General features: G+C 39.0%; 1 protein-coding gene across 4 annotated transcripts; it reads right to left on the reverse strand.

The window, feature by feature from the left end:
- Positions 1-706: 706 nt before the first annotated feature.
- TIAL1 (TIA1 cytotoxic granule associated RNA binding protein like 1) lies at positions 707-20,712 on the reverse strand. 4 transcript variants are annotated; one of them, XM_081191186.1, is made up of 14 exons: positions 20,415-20,710; positions 14,851-14,918; positions 11,034-11,130; positions 8,265-8,363; positions 7,974-8,028; positions 7,363-7,450; positions 5,430-5,505; positions 4,661-4,769; positions 4,450-4,545; positions 4,281-4,365; positions 3,471-3,594; positions 3,022-3,161; positions 2,196-2,287; positions 707-1,816 (listed from the first exon to the last, which is right to left on the reverse strand). In XM_081191186.1, the coding sequence occupies exons 3-14, from the start codon at positions 11,043-11,045 to the stop codon at positions 1,764-1,766; spliced, it is 1,029 nt and encodes a 342-aa protein (XP_081047312.1). In that variant the 5' UTR covers positions 11,046-11,130; positions 14,851-14,918; positions 20,415-20,710; the 3' UTR covers positions 707-1,763. The 4 variants fall into 4 exon arrangements, with proteins under 4 accessions (XP_081047312.1, XP_081047311.1, XP_081047310.1 ...); XM_081191185.1 differs by having other exon boundaries at positions 8,265-8,414; positions 20,415-20,709; XM_081191184.1 differs by lacking the exon at positions 14,851-14,918 and having other exon boundaries at positions 20,415-20,712.
- Between the last annotated feature and the right edge of the window lie 1,723 nt (positions 20,713-22,435).

Genomic DNA, 22,435 nt, shown 5'->3' on the forward strand with positions numbered 1-22,435 from the left:
GCACGGTAAGGCCCTTAAGATAAGACCAAGTGAGGTACACTATTGAAACCAAATACAGACTTGGGAAACACATTTATGTAACATGCATCACTCCTGAAAGACATTATATTTCATTACTTTTCTGATTACTGTTACATTCATGTTGTAAAACAGAACCAGAGGATAAAATTCCTTTGGGAAGCAGTTGCCGGTCCACGTACAGCATGGATTCAATGACGAACAAAATGTTATTTAGCAGGAGTAGCATTTTTTAAAAAAAGTAATTCTATATTCTTAGATTTTGTAGTCTGAAGAATATTTCAGATAAAGCACAGGGTTTAGAGATTTCCCTGCTGCTAATGCTGACACCCCTTGAAACAATTTAGAAGAGCCACTGCTTGAGCTGCAAAAAGTCTCCTATTCAGTGTAATCCAAGTAACAAGACAATTGGTTTGCCCAGAAGAAAAAACACTTAACAGTCTCAGAGAACACATGAAGCATTTTCAAATTGTTCTAAAACTGTAATGTGGGACTTTTGTCACATCCACTTCTTATTCAGGATTAGTATTTTTCTAGAATTGGTGTCTACTGAAACGCAAGTCTATTTTGTTTATTCACTGGAGCGTACTATATATCCAAGTGGAGTGCTTCAGTGCATTCAGAGATGAAACATCTGCACCCCCTAGCTGTAGTAGGTAACACACACAGTTATTGTATCTAACTTACATTTGTTTTCAACTCAAAATTTATTGAGGCAGTTGTGTCAGTGTATCCACAAAATAAGTGAGAAATAACCCAAGTATACCATTTGAACAACTTCATGATTTATCCCAGTAATACTCGGTGCACAAACAACCCAGCCTCTGTACAGGTTTGTCACATGCAAGCCACCCCAAAATACAAAAAAAACCAACAAAAAAACAAAAAAACAAAAAACCCCAAAACATTTTAACTAAGAATAAGCCACAGCTCAGTATACTTGTTTCAACTGCATTTCTGTTAACCAAATGGCACATTGAGGAATTTCTAAAATAAGGTATTTTAACAATCTGGTTAAAAAAATTCTTGGGCTAAATATTTCTAGATTTAAAAAACATCCCCAATTTTTTTTAACACTCAGTTACTATACAACTTATAGGAACCGTCAAGTAGGTATACAAGGTTGTCAACCAAAATATTTACATACTGAGTAACAGAAAGCAAAATAATTCAGGTTTCTAGTGACAAAAGGTATTGAAGAATTAAGGCTCTTTGTATAGTTATGTCACTTTACATAGTAGCCAACTTTGGAAGTGTCAGTCTTTCACATTCTTGTCAATCTACTGCAAATATAGCAGCAGAGCATATTAAGTATTATTTTGAATAATTACATTGCTACTTCTATCTCTGAGCATGCTTTTGCAACATTGCAGTTAGGTACAAACTTTTATGTAAAAGTACAAGTATGACTGCTTAAGCACCATACTTTGGAAAAAACTGCTTCCCCAAAATCAAATGCAATTTTTTTCACTTCAAGCAAACAAGATCTGGAAAGATTTAATATGCTCATGAATGTGGTTAACAAGTGTTTGCTCAAGTATTGCAGATAGCACTGTTTTTCAGCAAAGACTGAAATATTTATACCAGACTTCAGTTTCTTCAAACATATGGAAAAAAAAAATTGTGGAAAAAAAAGCTATTTCCATGAGTATGTCTTCTGAATGATGGCTTTGTGGTTAATGAAGAAAACACTGTCTTCTTTGATGTAATGTTTGGTCCACAGCCAAAACGTCAGGATTTACTGTTCAACTAAAAGCATCTTTAATGTCATTTTTCTTAAAATCTGTGATGTAAAACACTGAAGACAAAAAAAATGGAATGGTAATCTAAGAATCAGGTTGTTAAATATTTCTTCCTAACATACCAACATTTGTAGTCAGAACTGTCTTTATTGACTTTATTTTAAATTTTGTACATAAAGAAAACATGTTCATATCCATCATGAACACAAAACTTAAAAAGGCATAACTAGAAGACATTTGTGTCCTTCACCAAAGCAAATGCTGTGCTAAAGGTTCCAAACATTTTCAATTTTCAAAATAAATATTCTCTCTCCTCCCTCCCCCTGCCAATGTCTATATTCCAGGCTTCAGAATAATCACTGGAAATTGAAACCTATCTTGAAATCACACTTCTAAACAGAGTCCCAGCTCACTGTGTTTGGTAACTTGCCATACCATATCCAGCCTGATTGGGTATTACAGGAGCTGCTTGTCCCTGGGCAGGCTGGGCACCAAATCCACTCATCCAGGCTGCAGATGGTGTTTGACTTGATTTTAAAATAAGAAAAGAAAAGAAAAGAAAAGAAAAAGGAATGAATTATTTACTGGGGGAAATCGGGCATGTTGTATTTTGCAACTATCAAATTCCAGAACTGAGAGATGCTAAAATGTTGTAACATGACTTGGGAATTCAAAAGATATTTTGGTTAAATCAATATAGTTTCTCTTTGTAAAGAATTACATTTAAAAATACTGACTTTATTACTACGCGTACATTCAGACCTAATGAGAGAAAATAAAAAACAGTGAGTGTCAGGTTTGTTGTGCTCTCTTCCTACCTCCCGGTCCATAGACAAACTATAGTTTGAACCAACCAAAGTTCATTTTTTAAATGAAAATTGCAGGGTGTGTGAAGCCAAGGCTCACAACTGCTGATTTACATAGATCAACAGTAGTTAGTACTGAAGACAAACACATCACCCTCATGTCCCCCATTTCATCAAGGTTGAAAATGAGCATTAATATAAAGTATGAGAGGTGAGTTAAAAGACAGTAGATTTCCTTAACCAAGATTTCCTTAACCAAGAACAAAAGTGATGCTAAGTAAGGCACAGGCAAAGATTCCAGATCAGAGTTTAAACTGTCTTAGAAAAGTGTCTGCCAACAGTAATTTTAGTGAAGAAGTGTGCATGCACACGAAAGCTCATACCAAGAACTAACTTAGTTGGTCTTTAAGGTGCTACTGGAAGGAATTTTTTTATTAGTGAAACGAATTACTTACTCCACACCAAATCCCTGTTGATTCCACGCTTGTCCATACATTCCGTAAGATGGCACTTGCCACCCATTGGCCACGTACTGTCCATACTGCTGTGGATTCCCATACACTTGACTCCAATGTCCCCACTGACTGTAATCCACCTAGGGATTAAAAAAAGGATTAAGATTTAAATAAACTTGAAGCAACAGAGTGCACACTGAGTATATAAATAGACACAGACTCCATCAACTAAAATTAGCAATTTAGTGGCAAGTAATTTAAGACCTATATACGCATTCAGCAAACTGGGCAAAGTACACACACTGTGGGGCAGGTTGACTGCAACCTTCCACTTCAATAGGACAGTTTGCAAATGGTGCAGTCACCTCTAGATTTCATGCACTAACTTCAATCACTTAGAGAGATACATGCAGAGGCTGTAGGAAACACTATACAAACAATCCAATTACCTGTTGGAAGTTTTTACTTATATCTGGCGATTCTTTACCCCAATAGCATTTAACAACATGGCCTTCAATTGTAGTTCCATTTACTGAAACAATGGCATGTGCTGCACTTTCATGAGTTGAAAACCTATGAGACAAAACATGAAGTCAGATTTTGCCAACATATGTACAGAAATGGCGCAGTTAACATATACTATTGTCTACTGAATCATTCCCCAACCAGGTGCCCACCAGATGTTTCAGACAACAGCTCCTAACCCACAAATTCCAGCTGAGCTGTGGCCCAAACTATATGGACACCAGGCCGGCAAAAGCTGCTCTGTATTTTGCTGCATCAAAGTGCAGAGAATGACGTAAGAAGAATAAACTTCTTTGCTTGCAAAAATGATAGCTATTAATACAGCACCAGTGTACACTGTGCTTTATAAAACAAACACAAATGAATCAGGCATGCTCCTTTCCAGATGAACTTACAAACTTAAATTTCAACAGAAAATAAAAGTCCAATGGCAGATAAGGCAGAACCTGAATCCTCAGCAATCAGGGATTTAGTGATTTAACTGTTCAAGAACCTCCAACACAGATGTCCTACACTCTAAAAAATACATGAAGAGCACCACCCACACCATTCAACATGTTATCACTTCTTTTGACAAAAACAAGTTACTTCTAAATTCAATTCCACGTCTTCTTTTAAAGGTTCAATTCTTCCTTTCTCTTTAAGGACAGTAGATTTTGGATAACATTTTCATGTTTTATCCTGTAAATAAGTTACTACTTTAAGACACAAATAAACAGTAATAATTGTCCTACCTCACAAATGAGTAGCCTTTTCCTGGAAAAGCTCTTGTTTCCATAATCTGTCCAAAAGGTGAAAATGTCTGTCTCATCAACTGATCTAAAGGTAGTAACATTTTCTGTTAGTAATATTTATGATCAATGGCATCAATAAATTTGTTATAAAGAGAAATGTGATCCCTACCTGTTAATCCAGAGGCAATTCCTCCGCAGTAGACTGTACAGTTTTTAGGGCTTGACTGGTTTACTACATCTTCAAATCTCAGTTGTTTTGTGCTATCTGAAAGACAAATGACACTTTAAATAATTGCTTTTCAGTTATCTTTCCATTTCATAACAATGAAATGATTCACATTTACCAATACACCCCAGCTGACCTCCTTTTATTCACTTACTTTCTTGTGTACTTTTAGGGGCAGGCGGTTTCCGTGTTGCCCAGTTAGTTCTGATTTGTCGACCTCCTAACCACTGGCCACCCATATGCACAATTGCATTTTCTGCATCCTGACAAAGCAAAACAGATTCTGTTTTCAGAACCAAAAACACCTGCAAATCTGAAACTTTGTACATACATAGTCCAAGAAGCTCTGATTACTGAAAAAGTATTGTACAGGGGTGCTCTGTTGCTACTTAACACACTTCTTAAAAATCACTAGATACCAATGGAGAGATGCTTCATTCTCTTTCACTGATAAGGGTATCAGAATTGCTAAATTGCTTCCTTAATAGCACTCAAATTTTGTGCACACAGGTCCAAGCAAACATAAATTCCACTCATGAAATGGAGCATTTCTGCCTCCACAGAACAGTATTCCTTATAGCAGAAGAAAGTTGGGCCATGTCTCTGCACAGTGGTACCTCTACTTACGTGCCACTCTTGTTACGTATCCTCCAGGATACACACACTGCAAACCCGGAAGTATACTTCTGGGTTTCTCCCCACGCACATGCGCAGTAGCGCTCTATCACACTGCGCAGAACATGCACCTCCGGTTGCAGAAACCTTGGGATCCGACCGGAGCTCCGTAACGGATCCCGTCCACAACCATAGGTACCACTGTACTAGAATGAAAGGATTTGGAAAGTTGCCCTTCACATGCCTTTTTATATTAACACCTCAAGCACATTCAGTGTCAACAAGTGGCAAAGTTTTTGATTGCTTACCAATTTATTATAAAACGATACAAAGCCATATCCTTTAGATTTTCCTGTTGCCATATCTTTAACTACCCGTGCATCCCTGGGAAGAGAAGCACAGTTATATGAGGAAAACATTAAATATTTTCAAAATAAAAACTAAAAGGAACCACACACACTGTATTGTGAGCATAATTTTCCCTATTATAAACTCAATAACCCCTATAACTATAACCATTCCTAAACTCTCCCTATTGCTTCTTTGCCTGTTAGAAAAAAAGCAGTAGGACAAAAAATAACATGTAATAAACATGCAACCTATCCATATAACCTGCACTTTCTACAACTATGTTCAGATTTGAAATTTTAAAAAAGGAACAAAGTTTCCTTTTCTAATACTCTATCTGCTAGGGTCCTCTTCACTGTTCTATAAATTACTCTAACATTTCTAACTATTTTTACCATGCATTTTCTAAATAAATGCCCTCTGCCTAGTGATATAAAATATGAAATATTAAAAAATTGAAAAAGAGGAAAAAAATAGGAATTAAAAGGCATACATGGCCTGTTAACAGATTTCTTTATTTTTCTTGGTCAATTCTCTACCATCATTTTGGAGTTTGGGCAGCTGTAAATTTTGAAAAATTGACATTTTCAGAAATTTAAGAAAGGAGAATAAAACTAACAACAATGCTAAGCACACCAGTACGAAAACAACAAATTTTACACATAAATTTTAGTGAGTAAGTTAAAATGATTGGAAATATAGAACTGCACTGAATATAGAATGTTAAAATGTAAATACTAAGATATGTATATATAAATAATGTATAATAAGAATAAATAGAAATGAGAAAAAAATCTACAACTGAGTTCCAGTGTGCACAGTTCCTTGCAGTTAGCTTCAAGATCCTGTCCATTCTTATGAGCAATTCTGCAAAATAATCAGAATGCTATTACTTTTAATTGTGACTTGGACTTAAGAAAAACTGCAGGTCTCAGGTATAAATAAAGATTGAGAAAAGCAACCTGTATTCAACCTTTTTTATATTTGCTCGCAAACAGTACTACTTACCACATTGAGATAAAAAGCAAAGTAAACAAAATAGACAAAATAAGATTTACGTTTCAATTGAAAATATGTACAGATTGTATATAGAAAAGATTGTTTTTTAAGCAGAAATATATTCCTGTAAAGTAACACAAGATGTTCAAGTTTTGTTTTGGTGTTGTTAAAAGGACAAAGAAAACAATAGAAGAAAACCTCTGAAGAAACTAGATTATGCAACAAAAGAGACAGACATGCTATAGCACTTAACAGGTACGCTTGCAATGCTTAAAATGTTCAGTTAAAAAACTATAGTTATTTGGAAATCTATTCCCAATTTCTACTGTCTAAAAATAAAAGGTTGTTTTAGAAGGGCACACTTGTGCACCACTGCAAATGAAAGCTGCTAAACTTACCAAAACGTTTGGTTTAATTTCCAAATGCATGAACTCTAAATATAACACCACTACTTGTCAAAATGATAAATGTACACTAGATTTTATTGCTTTCTACACTACCTTATATAACTTGCCTGCAGTTCAACACTATCTACAAAATTATCAGATGAGTAAGAAACCTTGATGTATCTAACACACAACTTTATGTAAATTCCAAGACCCAAAACATAGTTTTCTTGCCAGCAATGTAACCCATTCACTATCAAACATACCAGGTGTTAAAAGCATGCAGCTTTCAATTGATTTGATGCAGAGACCTTGTTAATTTTTGTGGGGGGATAACTGAATGCAAAGAAACCCACAAGATCACTGTACCCCACCCACTGCCCATTATCAAGAAGACTTTAAAGAAACAATCCGAGCAAAGTGAAAGACATTTAACTTGAAGAAAATACAATCATGTATTATGACTTGTTCTGTATTAGTGAATTAAGATACAAACTAGGATACTTACGATATTTTACCAAAAGGAGCAAATGCTGACTTGATGTCTTCTGTTGTTATTTCTGGACTTAAATCTCCCACAAACACATGGAAGTGATCTGGGGGAAAGCAGAAACCAATTAAATATATTTCTCTTAACCAGCACTTTAGTTCTCAGTGTAGACAGGGGTGCAATTCAAACAATCTTGTGTTTAAATTTCCAAGTCACATCTGCATTTAACCAGTAATTAAACTTGTTCAGCCAAAGAGTATCTATGGAGATTATAAAACCGAAGTAATTCAGCTACTATATAAAATCAAATTGCAGTAAGTGCATGAGCTCAGCTTTAAAGTCATACCTCGTGTTGCGTTAGGTTCATGTTGCGTCTTTTCGGCTTGCGAACACGGGAAACCCGGAAGTGTATACTTCCAGGTTTTGCTGTGCGTACACAGAAGTGTTCTGCGTGCTTCGCACATGCACAAAAGCGCTCTTATCGCATTCTGCGCTTGCGCAGAAGGACCGCTCTAGTTGTGGACTTTTCGGGATGCCAACAGCACCCCGGAACAGATCGTGTCCGCAACTAGAGGTACCACTGTACTTTAATAGCTGATTTTGGTAGAATTGTTACAAGCATTACTTACTTGATGTATCTTTTTTCTGGCTACTTGGTGTTGTTGCCCAGTTAACCTTTACTTCCTGAAAAAAAGAAAAACATCAGTACAAACATAATCAGTACAAACATAAACATGCATAAATTCAATCAAGATACAGTCTTATTCTAATAATAACAGCAACCAATATTAATTTTCAAGCTACATCTAAGTAAGAACATGGTCAAAAATGCTTGCCATGGATCATGTAAATTAACCTATTAATTTCATTTACTATGTGTCATTCTTTGTTTTCTTTCTTTTTTTTTTTTTGCAACGTACCTTTCCCAAAATTTTTCTCCCATTCATAGCAGCTAATGCAGCAGCTGCATCCCTGTGTTCATAAAATTCCACAAAGCAATAAGGGTCATTGCTTGTATGCTGCAAAACAGAAAATCCAACAGAAGAGTTGACCCTTCTGCTATCGGGTTGCTGAGAAGAAAATCCAGGAAAATATATTACTTAAAGCTAGAAAAGGAAGTATTACTACACACGCTTATAAAGTAACCTTAAGAATGGTTGTCCATTGTTTCACACTATCAGTTTAAGATATAACATTCTGCTGTGACCCTGAACTAGACAGCAGCACATAGCAATGCTGCATGACCAGAGCAGCACACACTGATTTCTCTTCCCAATGGATAGTACTGATAGCAGAAATATTCTTGATCACCTGCTGAGGGGGAGGGAGGCATAGCTGAATCAGTCACAGGCCATTAGTGCTGTCAAAACTGACACAGCCAGCTATCTATGTGGTGGGTATAAATGCAGCACCTATCCAACAGGACACTGAATGCACACAGTGTTTATCACACTTTTGCACACTTACGACTAGATCCAGAAAAAACCTGTGCACAAATGTCTGTTTTGGCATAAAGACTGCCTTTACTAGATTGGGCTATGCAGCCTTTACAGTTTGCTCATTCATTCACATAATCTTAAAAAACTGAATTCTCAGACATGATGGTTATGGAAGGAAAAAATTCTGCCTGATATCTGGAGTCAATTTCCTGTAGCTAGACAGAGAGAGTTGGTTATGCACATGTAGCACCTCAAGCACCGATAATTCCCAGGGTCGAGATTATTTGGGGTGGATGAACAAATATTTGCAACTTTTACAAGGTAACAGAACCAAGATACAGACTAGAAGTTTGAACTTTTGGGTCTTACAGCAAAATATACTAACTTAGCAATCTGCAGATGGGGGGAACAACAACAACAACAATACCCAGCCACTCTAGGCAGCTTATAGTATATATAAAACATAGTAAAATACAGTTGTACCTTGGATCCTGAAAGCCCTGGAACTCGGACGTTTTGATTCCTGAACACTGCAAACCCGGAAGTGATTGTTCCGGTTTGCAAAAGTTCTTTTGGAACCTGAACGTCCAATGGGGCTTCCGCGGCTTCTGATTCCTGCAGCCAATCAGAAGCCGCAATTTGGTTTTTGAATGTTTTGGAAGTCAAATGGACTTCACACACACACATCATATATCTGCCACCACCAGAAGACCTAAAATTGTAGAAGAGAGAGACACCTGCCCGCAGGATGGCCCTTGCACCACTGCAGACTCCCTGTCATGCCTGCAGAGAGTTTTGTCAATGGAGATGTCCCCATCAATAGGAAATGTGTAATACCTCAGCCCCTGGAATTGAAAACTAGAGTACAGACAGCAGAAAGTAATTCCAAAATTCTGCTTGGGGCAACTCCAACAAATGCAGGGCTCAAAAATAATGTCCACTCTGGGAAACAGTAAACTCACTGGCAGTGAATAAGCTCACTGACACTGAATAACCACACACACAATGAGACTAGCAAAAGTTGATCAAGACTAATTTCCATTTTATTATTTTCAATGAGATTTCAGTAATTTTTGTTGGATTATGCCCAGCGTAGTTTCAAGGTACTTATTAAAAACAAACAATCTAGCAAGGGAAAACAATAAAATGGTTCATCAAAATGTAAGGTATGTTGCCATGTCAAAGCACAGTCTTTTCCTGAAGCTATGAAAGCCAGAAATGAGGGTGTAAAAGAGGAATGGCATGCAGCATCTATCTTTTCTGGGTCCGAAAAGAGCCTCACTTTGATTCCTCTTTATTTTCAAGTGGCCTTTTAGTGAAACAAGATAAATATTCAGCAGTGGTGAAAAGCATTGGGGTGGGGGCACAGCAGGCAGCAAGAAAGATCAGAAGAGTATCTAGGACCAACAATGCATATTGTACTGTATATATGATTTATAAAGGTGTTTGCATGATAACGCTTTAAAATCCTGGACCTATTCTTTTTACAGCATCACTCAGGGAAGAGACATCTTGAATTTGCTTAGAGTCGCACAATGAATCCCAGAACAGGCAAAGCTTAATATACTGCCTTTGTTTGTGAAGTTATGACTCTAACTGATGGAATATACTTTGATTATCCTGATGAAACAAGGATAGTAGTGATTATCAATATGGTACAAAAGATATCATGTATCTCAAGTATTTCAAATAAAAATGTTTAGCATACATACTTCAGATGCAACTATTATTGCATACAATAACTTACATCTGTTGTTTCCCAGACCTGAGAATCATTTACCTAAATCCTTTAAGTTCCTTCCGTCAGAGCAATAACTGTATCATATTATGCAATTAAAGAAAGCTTAGTTATTAACTGCATGTTTTAATTGATTAAAAATGAATTCATTTGCATACAATTGTTTCACAGAAAAGAACATCCTATATAGTTTATAGATAATCTATATAGTTATAAATAATCTATATAATTTATAGATAATGGACACCATTTTAAAAGAGGCATTTCCTCCTGAGCAGGAGAAAAGGCAAGATTGTGCCTCCCTCTGCACTTTATATAGTAAAAATTTTAAAAATAATATTTTAAAGATGTGGTGCATGTTTAAAAGGCACATTTCAAAAGATTTTTTGATTCAATTAATCAATCACTAACTGCTGCAGCCCTAATAGAAATGTTTTAGGTAGCAGAATCAATAATTACTTGAATTTTAAAATGAAACAATATTGACATAGACTAGACTGAAAGAGTCTTACCTCTGTTATCATTTTACAGCTTTTGCAGGGTCCAATTTGGCTGAATAACTGAAGTATAAGTACTTCAGTCACATCTCTGGAAAGATTTCCTACATAGCTAGATAGACAAAAGAAAAGGTAATGTAAATCCCATCATTCATCTCAAAGGATAATCTGTGCAATTTATTGAAATATCAGCTATCAATTGTGTAAGCAGAAAATATAGCACCTGTTAATAAACTTTATGAACACACTATTAAGTAGTCCACAGCTTTTAAAACTCTACTATGTATTCATCAAATACTGGTAAGTACTAACATTGTTGTCATTGAAGTATCACAAGTATGCTGATCAGTTATGTTGCTTTTTGTTAGATAAACCCTAACCCAGAGTTGAGGAACCTGTGGCCCTCCAGATGATGATGGACTCCAACTCCAATCAACCACAGCCAGTATGGCCAATGGCCAGAAAGGTTGTGAGCTAGGGCTGAGTAACATCTGGCCAGATACATGTTTCCCATGCCTGCCTTAATTCTTGTGGAGCACAGGAAAACTAGGCTACAGTTTCAGAGATGGGCATGTGCAGGAGTCATGGATGCTACCAGTACTTTCCTGAGTTTCGTTTTCAAAAGATACCTCCACAGAATCCAACAAATGGACCTCTAAAGGCCAAAATTCAAAAAGTTTGGCACAAGAATTTTAAAATGGAAATTAGTGCATGCACAGGAGTGCCATTTTCATTTCAAAAAGTCCTTTCATGCATCAGAGTCTGTAAGTTTTTTTATTTAACCCAAAGAAATTTAAATAGTGTGCTGGTTCTGTATGGACGCCTTCCAAGGGTAAACATCACTCAGAAAAATCTGGATATAGTCCCATTGAAAATAATGAACATAGTTATGACTAAGATCTACTCTAAGTAGGACTTACGTGGATACAATTCTTCACTTCTGTTAGAAATAACTATACTTTCAGAACAGGAAAGGGCTGACAATTTACAATCAAGTGATTCATATACAAAAATTAAACATGTTTCTAAAAATAAATGTCAACTTCATTTGAGAGGCAATGTGGTGTAATGCAGTGAGTGGTGGAAGCAGCCTTTCCCAATCTTGGATCAGAGTTAGATGACAATCCCCATTATCCCTAGCCAGCATGGCCGAAGGACAGAGATGGTGGCAGTTGGAGTCCAACAGCACCAAGGTCCAAGGTTTGGGAAGGCTGGGTTAAGTACTGACATAGGATCAAAGAGAGATTCAAATCCCCACGCAGCCATGAAGCTCAATGGGTGACCATGGGTAAGTCACCATAAAGGATTCAGGGAGTAGGAACTATGTATGCTGCCTTGACCTCCTTTGAGTAAAGGCATGATGTAAAGAAATAATAAATGAAATGCTGCCAAGGGTTGAAAAGCCATATGCCATTTCCCAAGGGTTAAAAAGCTTTTTTCCATAACCACTGGCCATTAACGCAGCACTAAATAAGCTTATTCTAATACTACCTGTATGCTACTATTGCTCCTAATAAAAATCCATAGTAGTAAGTCAAATAGCTTTCTTAATACCACTTTGAATCTACTTCTAAAGCAGCAATATCATAATATGCAGTGCAGAATATTACTGCAGATATGTCACTGGGGATCTCTTAGCCAAGGTTAGGTGATCAGGAGTTGGCTTCTACCCTTCTCTAGAGCAACTTTCCACTCACACCCAACTTAATTGCCATTAAAACATACTTCAAATAGAAGTTGAAAGGAGATTATGGATCCTGGCAAAACTGTGGGTAATGCTACTGAGGTGGTTAACACTGGTTTCAAATATCTCTTAACCTCAATTAAAGCAGGAACAGAAAATGTGCTCTACATTGGGTAAGGAAGCCCACTCTCAAGCACTGAACTACAGTTCAGAGATCCCCTGAATTAGGTCTACAGCAGGTGATAATAGCTGAATATTTGAGATCTCTCTGGGTCCAACTTAAACAACCTTTCCATAAAACTAGTCTGCCTTTAAATAATATGACAACCAGAAGCTACTGGCCTTATTGTCAGTTGTCAAAATGTTGTAGTACAAATACTATATTATGTGTATTAAACAAGGCTGATCCTGCTCAACTATAATGTGATCGCTTCTGCTAACAAGTACAAGAGTTTTTCTCATGATCCATGAATCATCAATATTTTATGTGAATATACCATCAGTCTTTAGTAATCCTCAGTTCTGCAGCCCCTGCCAGCTGGGGTAGAAAGCAGGCGGCAGGCAGAAGCCCTACTCCATGCTTCAAATAGGTGAAGTAATCAGACTCAGATCAGATCCAATTCTGCCCTGTGACAGCAGTGGGGAATGCATACAACTGAGGCAAGGCTATCTTCTGAAGGTGTCATCAGGGCCCTAACTCAAAATACTACCCTTATGTGGCTCAACTATATACAATGCAAACTTTCAATTTGTATATAACTTTAAGCCTCAATGTCCAATAAAAAGCTTATTAAGGGGGGGATGGTTATGAATATATGGGCATGGGACAGTACTTGTGGCTCAGGAAGGTACTTTGAATGGGTGCCCAAGAGGAGATCCTTTGCAACACCACAGGAAGTTCTATAACAGATGTGAGAAATCTTTGACTCTTCAGATGTTGTTGCACTACAACTCCCATCAGTCCCAGGAAGCATGGCGGGTGGCCAGGGGTTAAGGAAGTTGTATCTGGAGGGCCAAATGTTTTCCATAACTGTTCTGTAAGATAAATGCCACTGACTTTTCGCCCTATAGGACGCACTTTTTCTCCTCCAAAAATGAAGGGGAAATGTGTGTGCGTCCTATGGGGCGAATGCAGGCTTTCGCTGAAGCCTGGAGAGCGAGAGGGGTCGGTGCGCACCAACCCCTCTCGCTCTCCAGGCTTCAGGAAGCTCTGCGCAACCCTTGGGAGACCGACGCGACTTTGTGCTGGTCTCCCAAGGGTTGCGCAGAGCTGCCTGCATTCCTGGGCTTCGCGCTCTGCGCAACCCTAGAGAGCCCGGCACAACATTGTGCCGGACTCCCAAGAGTTGCGCAGAGCTGCCTGGAGTCCCGGGCTTCGCGCAGGTCTGCGCAACCCTAGGGAGCTCGGCGCAACTTCCCGCCGGGCTCCCCAGGCTTGCGGATAGCAGGCTGTTCTGGGGGCTGGGGTCGGGGGAAGCTCAGGCTTGCCCTGTGCCTGGGGGGGAAATAAATTTTTTTTTATTCCCCTCCCCCCCCAAAAAAAACCCAAGGTTCGCCCTATGGGGCAAAAAATACGGTAAATCTAATTACAATATGATTTCAGTGACCAGCCTTGAGCAAATTACAATCAGCTGAGGGCCCGTCCCCCCTCAAGATTGGCCATTATTTGTAACACAGGGTCAGTAATACCAGCTCCCATTGTTCTTATGAAGTACCCTGAGAAATAGCAGAAACATTTTGATCATTTAGGAGGGAAAGCAATATATATGAAGTATTTACATATCTTCTCTGATACTTTTGAAAACTTAAAAAAAAAATCACACACACAAGAAAGTGGAAGGCATATGGAAAATGAACAGAAAAAGTAAGGAGGCTATTCAATGCAGACTAATTTGCAAGCCTTACCCATGAATCACATATTGGCTTTTGAATGAATCCCTTCAACTGAGAAAAACAGTTGGTAACATGAAGCCAGCCTATAGAAGCTCAATATCAGTTTTGATTTTTTTAATTTTTCTTTTAAAGAATACATTTAACAACTGGTGAAATGTCTATTCTGAATGAATATTGTAATCTTAAGGAACACTGTAAGAATACACAATTAACTTGGCAAAACCATAAATAATGAAATAAAGGCATATACTATACCTCTATAGGCTGTCTCCCTAATTCATGAGACATCACTTATGCTGCATTGACAGGCATAGTATAGAAACCTAGATAGATAACAGGAGTAGTTTATATTCTGACATATATAGGTTCCAATACTAGGTACTGTTGCTGCATGTAAAACAAAACATTTATACATCCTCCATCTAGTAGAAGGGAAAAATAATTCAAACTACATAACTACCTAAGGCTACAATTCTATGCACAGTTACCTCACTTGGAAATGAACATTGTTAGGCTCAAACGCTGTACCTAAATACCTCTATGCAACTGGCATAATAAATCTTGTGTACTAGTGGTACATGTTACTTGTTATACAAGTATACAATTTATAACCAGCAAAATGAAACCTAGATTATTCGTGTAATACAGTGTCCTCTACATCAGAAAACAAACAAGAATTTGTTGGTAAACAATGTGAAAATTACTAAGACGTTTAGGAAATGTTTCATTTGAAGAACAAGTTTATCATGTATAACAACAGCTAATAAATCTTAAAAGTGAAAGTCTGCACTCTGGACAGATTCCAGGCTTTTGTTTTTTTACTAGAACCCCAAGGTACACCAACTAGAACCTGGTTCTAAAAACATATGCCAGGATCCAGACTAGGGGCACAATCCAAACTCCCACCCCCTGCTGACAGGGCTTCACAGAGCAGTGGGGCTACTGCTGCACTTGAAAGCCCTGTCACTCATGACAGCTGCAGCGGAAGGAGGTGGGCAGAATGATCCAAAATTGATCGCTCCACCTGCTCCAGTCTAGTGTAGTTATGTGGTCCAATGAGGTTATGAAATGACAATGAGACTGGCTCAGGGTGCTGGGTCAGTTCGGCTCCACCTCCATCCACAGAACATCATGCCAGTGAAAGGTACTGACAGTGGCCTCCCAGCCAGCCAGCCACTCATTCAATGGAGGACCAGCTCGATCAGATGAGAGACATCTCTGCCTAATTCAAACTCACTCCAGGCCAGCAAACGAAACGTTTGAGTTGCTTTGTAAATTAGTTGAAAGTAGGTTCCATGGAAATCAATGGGACAAGTTAATCATGAATAAGTGGAATCACATTATTGCTATGGGAGCGTAAAGTCAACCAATTTAGTCTGGATCAAATTCATTAACTTAGAATTAAAGAATTCAGAGTACAGTAATTTCTTTTGAGTACTAGAATGGGACATAATTCACAATCCTTCAAAATAAAAATCCGCTTCTGGTTATCCAAGGCCTTTTTCATTTCAACAGAGAAGAGGGGTCATTTTGTTGTTGCTATTGTTAAAACCCCCGGAAACGCTAGAAATCCTTGCCAATCCACTGCAAATCAGCAGAGATCTACCAGCAGATGTAGCTCCACCTCCTGCCTACCCTGGTCAGTACTATCTTACCAATGGGAAATTATACAAATTGAAAATAAATTTTAAAACTAAATTAGGAAACAGAAAAAAGAATTCACCTGCTCTCATCTCAAAGTCATGCTGATATTATCCCAGCTACAAGAAGGGGGGTGATTAGCCCATGGTTCCCCAGATGTTGTTGAATTTGCCATGGTGGCTGAAGCGGATCGGGCCACCAACATCTGGGGGCCCACAAGTTATCTACCATGGCCCTTGAACCTCTTTCATGCCTCCTGCTGTCATGTAACGGACAGCTCTTAAAAATCTTATTTTTATTTGATTTACTGAATGATTTCTTGTTCTCTACTGACACCTTTGACATTATGGATCTTGGACCCTTGTTGTGGCAAGAAATCCCTGCCTAGATTATATGAGCCACTACATTTAAAGTGTTTATTAACTTTTTGGTTCAGTATTGTTAGGAACTGACTCCCTGACTTGTATGTAGTCATGAAGGATTGTTAGGAATTGCATCCTTCTTTAAACTTGTGTCCTCAGATGTTGCTCAACTACAGCTCCTAACATTCCTGACCATCAGCGAAGCTTGGTGGGGAGAATAGGACTTGTAATCCAACAACATCTGGAGACCGGAGGTTGAAGAACTCTGGATTACCTGACCCTAGGACATTCAAGCTTTGTACGTTTTACACAGAAGTGTCCTAAGCACAAGGTTGTCTCTAAGACAACGAAATATTAAATGGCAATTTTCTATTTTAAATAACTTTTATAAAAGATGAGAAGACATTTCAATACATCATTCATGGGCATAAATCTTTTAGGCACCCACAGAACCAGATGCTTGATATTTTTCTAGCCCTGTTTCTCAGAAATTTGGATTCATCGGAAATTCTCCCTTACAGGGCAAAAAAAGATCAATGACTCGTCTACAAGCATTACAAAGTAAATTAATGGCATAGCTCAGAGCATAACTATTATAGTTCATGAATTCTTTCAGAGCAGTTGACAAAAACTGTGCCAATTTTTAAATACAAAAGAACTCATTCATATTGCATTTTTTTTTATTCCTCTTACATCACATACGGAAATCTTAACTTTCTAGCAGAATGGAATTTGAACACAGGGCATACACCATATATATATATATATATATATATATATATATATATATATATATCACTATTCTGCAAGGCTGTTGAATTAGGACTGGTAGCCATTATAGTGTTCCGTGAAACAGTACAAGGATGGCTGCACGTTTTCTCTCTACTTAAGGCCAGAAGACAGAATGTGAGCCAAAGGCAGACAGCTAACATAGCGTTGTACTCCAGTTTCTTAAGAAAGGAAACAGTGCAAAACTTTGGCAGCTGTGCACATATTCTTTTGGCACAGAAAACAGAGCAAACTGGTAAGACTTTATAGTGCTGATCCAGGTTTCCAAGAAGTATGGCAGCTACAAGAGGGGAGACTGAATAAGTACCTCTATGCTTTCTAACAATGTGCAGTTTAAAAATGCTTTACTCAGAAGTAAATTCCACTGAATTCAGTGAAACTTAAATTCAAATAAGTTCAAAGGATGAAGATAACACCAACTGCAGTTGGGTACTTTTCCAGCTCTGATTTCCAGCTTTTCAATCTATTAGAAATACTCCTGCACGGGTGGGTGGGTGGATCAATTATATCACTGGGAGACCTGCAAAGCAAATTTGGTAAAATCTGACATAAATTTAGTTTTGCCAAACTTCTTGCTTGTACTCATTGATAAAAACTTGATTAACTTGTAGCCAAGAAGAGAAAAATACCAAGCATCTGGTTATGCTCTAGTCTCACAAGCATGTGTGCACACAATCCTCTAGCATACAAAACCTTTTAATACTGACACTTCAAATGTTTATCCAACTTTTTAAAAAAAAGATAACGCAGTGGACATTTGTCAGCTGCATGCTAGTTATATTTAGTATCCCACCACCCTGGCACATCCTGTCATTTCTCTCTTCCACTATGCACAAAAGTGACATTCTGAACTCAGGCTCTCAAGTCAGTTAAGATTGTTTCCTAAAGATTCAGAGTAACCAGAGTTGGTTTCAAGCATGCAATCAGAGTGGAGACAAAGTGGCCAAGTAAATAATGTTTGATTCACTTCTTAACTTTTGTGGACTGGGAAAAGGATGGGAAGACAGACATGCAAAAACTGTTCTGAATGAACCACAGCAGCTGAGTCATGATTTCCATACAGAAAGATTATACTCCCAACTCATTGTGACTGAAATAAAAACTACAATCTGTTTAATTACAATGAACATTTTGAAGCTAGCTTCAAAATCAGTACAGTACAAGAAAGCTAGGTATATACTACAAAAGCTGTCTTCCACTTTCAAGGATATGTGCCCATGTTCTTGTAAACACACTTGTACAATGTAAGATATAATCACAATCCTGAGGAACTCCAAACTTTAAAAAATATATACTTCCCCAGTGACCATGGTAGAAAGTTGTTTTAAAATATTAGAGGGGGAAAATGCTAAATGATTAGAGTAAGATTGCAAATTAGGTTTTTATTTTATCTTGTATTTTATCTTGTGAACTGCCCTGAGATCTTGTGATATTTTTAAAAATAAATAAATAAAAGGTTGTCCATTATCTTCAATTTTTACTGTATAAAGCATCCAACATTTTTCCAAGAGCAACTTTTTTACATTAGAGGATAACAACAATGTTCTCTATTTCCACAAGTAAGTTCAACAGTCAGATACAAGTTATGTATACTGTAAGTCTGCTTATTTGTATTTACTTGCTTCCTTCCCCTACAACATGATGCTTCCAACATGGCTAACAGCACTAAACTTGCTAGCTTACTACCTCAAAATTTAAGTAGCACTCAACAAACGGCTTCTGCTTCATCAGTAGTTTCTTAAAATGTTTTAAGCATGTTTACATGCATTAGACAAAGAAGTGGTGACCTCATTTATACACTGATTGCTCAAGAAGCCCCACTACCAATGTTGCCTGGTTATCACATTTTTCTCTCCTCTCACACTTCAGAGGTGGGATATGAGAGCTAAAACAAAAATCATTTACTTGATCACAATCGAAATACAGCAAGCATTTTGTTTAGAACAATTATTCTGCTCTGCAAAAAGGAAGAAAAGAGGGTTTGGCTTGCAATATGCCTTCTAGTACAGTGAGCATATGGTTCCTATGACACATTCTCTCTGTTTCACGAATACAGAAAGAACCTTATATTTCATGGAACATAAATTTTTATCCTTCACTCAGGTTTTTGAATCATAAAGACATCCCTTTCACTTGACTATTCAGCTTTATTCTCTTGAATTCAGAATGCTGCCCCCGCAATATTTTCTCCAATATATGCATCAGGTCTCCGGAGGATCTGATTACCCATATCTGCATCCACACCTCTCTACCTACTGACCTTTCTCCCCTTCTTGTTTTACTGGCCACGATTTCCGACACGGAAGCCTCACTGACCCAAGGCTCCCACCCCCCACATGCCTCACAGAACTCCAAACTCAACATATGTTCAACCCAGCCTGTTGACACGATTACAACAGCCTTAGTGTTCAGGATCCCACAGAAGAGCCCCGCGCCTCGTGGAGAGTGAGAGGTTTTGCTCTGTTCCGAATTACATCCTCTCCCAATTCCCTTTTGGCGAGAAGAGAATTCGTGACCCCTTGGCAGGAGGGCCCAGGACCCACATCCACGTAGGACTGACGTTTCCCTGACAAGGGACCAAGGGCCTATGAGTTATGGAGCTACAGAACGGAAAACGTTTCCCAAAACCTTCCCGAGGTGGGAAAAGGATCCCCAGCCCCACAATTCCTGGCATGTCGCAAAGAAAACCATTTTGGGTTGTAGCTCTGGCTCCAATGAACTGTCTTTCCCCTCAATAGCATGCTTATCTCTTTTTCCCACCCCCAAAAGACCCCCAAATCCCCCTTTGGCTGAGGCATACCAACCCCCTTCCCCATTAGAGAGATCTACTCGATCACCTCACAATTGCCTACCATTCCTCCCCCCCCGACCCGCTCGTTGCCACGACTCCCCTCCCCCTCGACCCTCTTCGGCCCCTCCAGAGAGGCGCCACCCCGCGCACGTCCCCGCCTGTCAGAGCCCCCCGCCCGCCCCCGGTCTGCCCACCTGCGCCCAGGTGCTCAACCCACCCACCCCAACCCCACTCACAGTGTCTTGGGCTGCCCGTCGTCTTCCATCGCGGCGAAGGAGGGCCGCTCGCAGACGGACCCAGGACACCGCGCGGAGGGGGGAGAGGACTACCGGTAGGCTCCGACAACCGGGAAGGAGGGGTGGGGTGGTGGTGGTGGGTTTTGTAACGAAATGCGAGAGCTCCGCGGTCCCTCGTTTTACGTCCAGGCCCCCGGCAGAAGCAAAAGACTAGGACCGAGAGAAGGCGGGGGGGTGGGGGAAGAGGAGGAACCAGAGATCCACAAAATGGCCGCGGCCGCCAACCACTCAGGAAGCGGTGTAACACGCAGGCGCAGCAAGAACACCTCTCCGGCTTAGCTTTTCCCCCTCACGACCATAGAGAAAGACCGTCTAGAGCGGCGCGTGCGCTCCGAGTTCCGGTTGGGCGGAAAGAGGGCGGGGCTTCGGGAGGGGGCGGTGTCTCTATTTTATACGTAAGAAGGATATACGATTTGGACGCTTTTTGCGTGCTAGTGAATGGAGCCGGGGAGGGCTCTGCACTGAACTGAATACATACACTACAGTACTGGCGTTTAGAGGGCTTTTTTTAAATAAAAAAATAGCCAATTGTAGATTTATCAGTCGCCCAAGAACTTCGGTTCTCCGGGCGATTGTGTAAAACAATATATAAAATGACAGATACTATAACTATATAATACTATATAACTGTAACGTAATAACACGGAGCAACATCTTAACACATATTGCTATCAAATAATACAAAGCTTTATAAATTAATAGCCAGGTACAAATCATAGCATAATCTCAAAAGACTGCAAATACAGAGCTGTGAAAATAAGAGTATTTGCGTGGCATTAGAATTATTTTGTTGTTAAGTTATATCCCGCCTCCGCTAAGGAACTCAAGGTGGTGAACATGATTCTGCCCCTCATTTCATCCTCACACAGGTAGAATACAGAGGCTGCATACGCTACTAGTGCTGGTTTGTGGAGCTGCGTACACACGGCTAGCCACAATCCACTTTGATCCTGTAGTTTTTTGAGAAATACTGTGTTTTGATGCATTTCCTCCGAAGCCAGCTTCAATCTGATTTGAACAGAAACCATAGGAAGCCATTTACACCCACCCACTGGCATGGACAGACAGCAGTGACAGAACACACCCAACAAAACTGAAGTGTACGTTGGAAATGCTTCTGCTGTGCGGGGAAATTACCTTGGTACGTTTTAAGCCAGTAATGTGTATGCAACCTAAGAGATAGTGATTGGCCCAAATTCACCCCATCTGAACCTGGGTCTCTCAGGTCATAATCCAAATAATTTAACAATTAAAGTGGGTTCAAGGCAAACCTTTCCAGGGAGGCCATTCCATAATCAATAGGCCATAGCTGATAAAGCCTCCCATTCTGCAACCCCCTGCTGGATCTCATATTGCAGCAGCACTAGAGTGAGCTTTTCTGTAACCTGAACCATGGATGTGATTTAAGGTGAATATAGATGTTCTAATAAGTGGCTTGAAACAAATTGCATTATGCGACATTGGTTTTTAAGGTAAAAAATGTGTGGTCAACTGCCTCCACCACACAACTGTTTGTGTTGCATCGCTGTGCAGCTGTAGTTTTGGATAACAAGGAGGCTTTGCTTTTTATGCAGATATCTGGTTGAAGGCACATTTACCTGAATAAACTATTCAGATTCTGAACTGCATTATGCTAGTGGGCAATATTATCCTGGCTCAGATAATTTCTCTAAGGGATACTTCACTCTTGTTTGAGACTTATGATTATGAGATTATATTATGGAGAGAAAACCTCGATGCCTGTGTAATATAATTATGACTGTAATGGAATGCAAGTGCAATACAGAATTAATGTAATGCAAAATTATCTGCAGATCTCTGTACATTTTTTATGCTTTTTATAACACAGATGGTTTCCATCTAGTATCTAGCATGTGGAGGCAGGGAAACCTCAGACCTGGGGGGACCAAGGGTAGCCTGCCAGGCCTCTTCTAATAAAAGCCAGTGAGGGATATGGCATA

Source organism: Podarcis bocagei (genome assembly GCF_964188305.1).
Source record: "Podarcis bocagei genome assembly, chromosome: 4".
NCBI classification, from domain to species: Eukaryota; Metazoa; Chordata; class Lepidosauria; order Squamata; family Lacertidae; genus Podarcis; species Podarcis bocagei.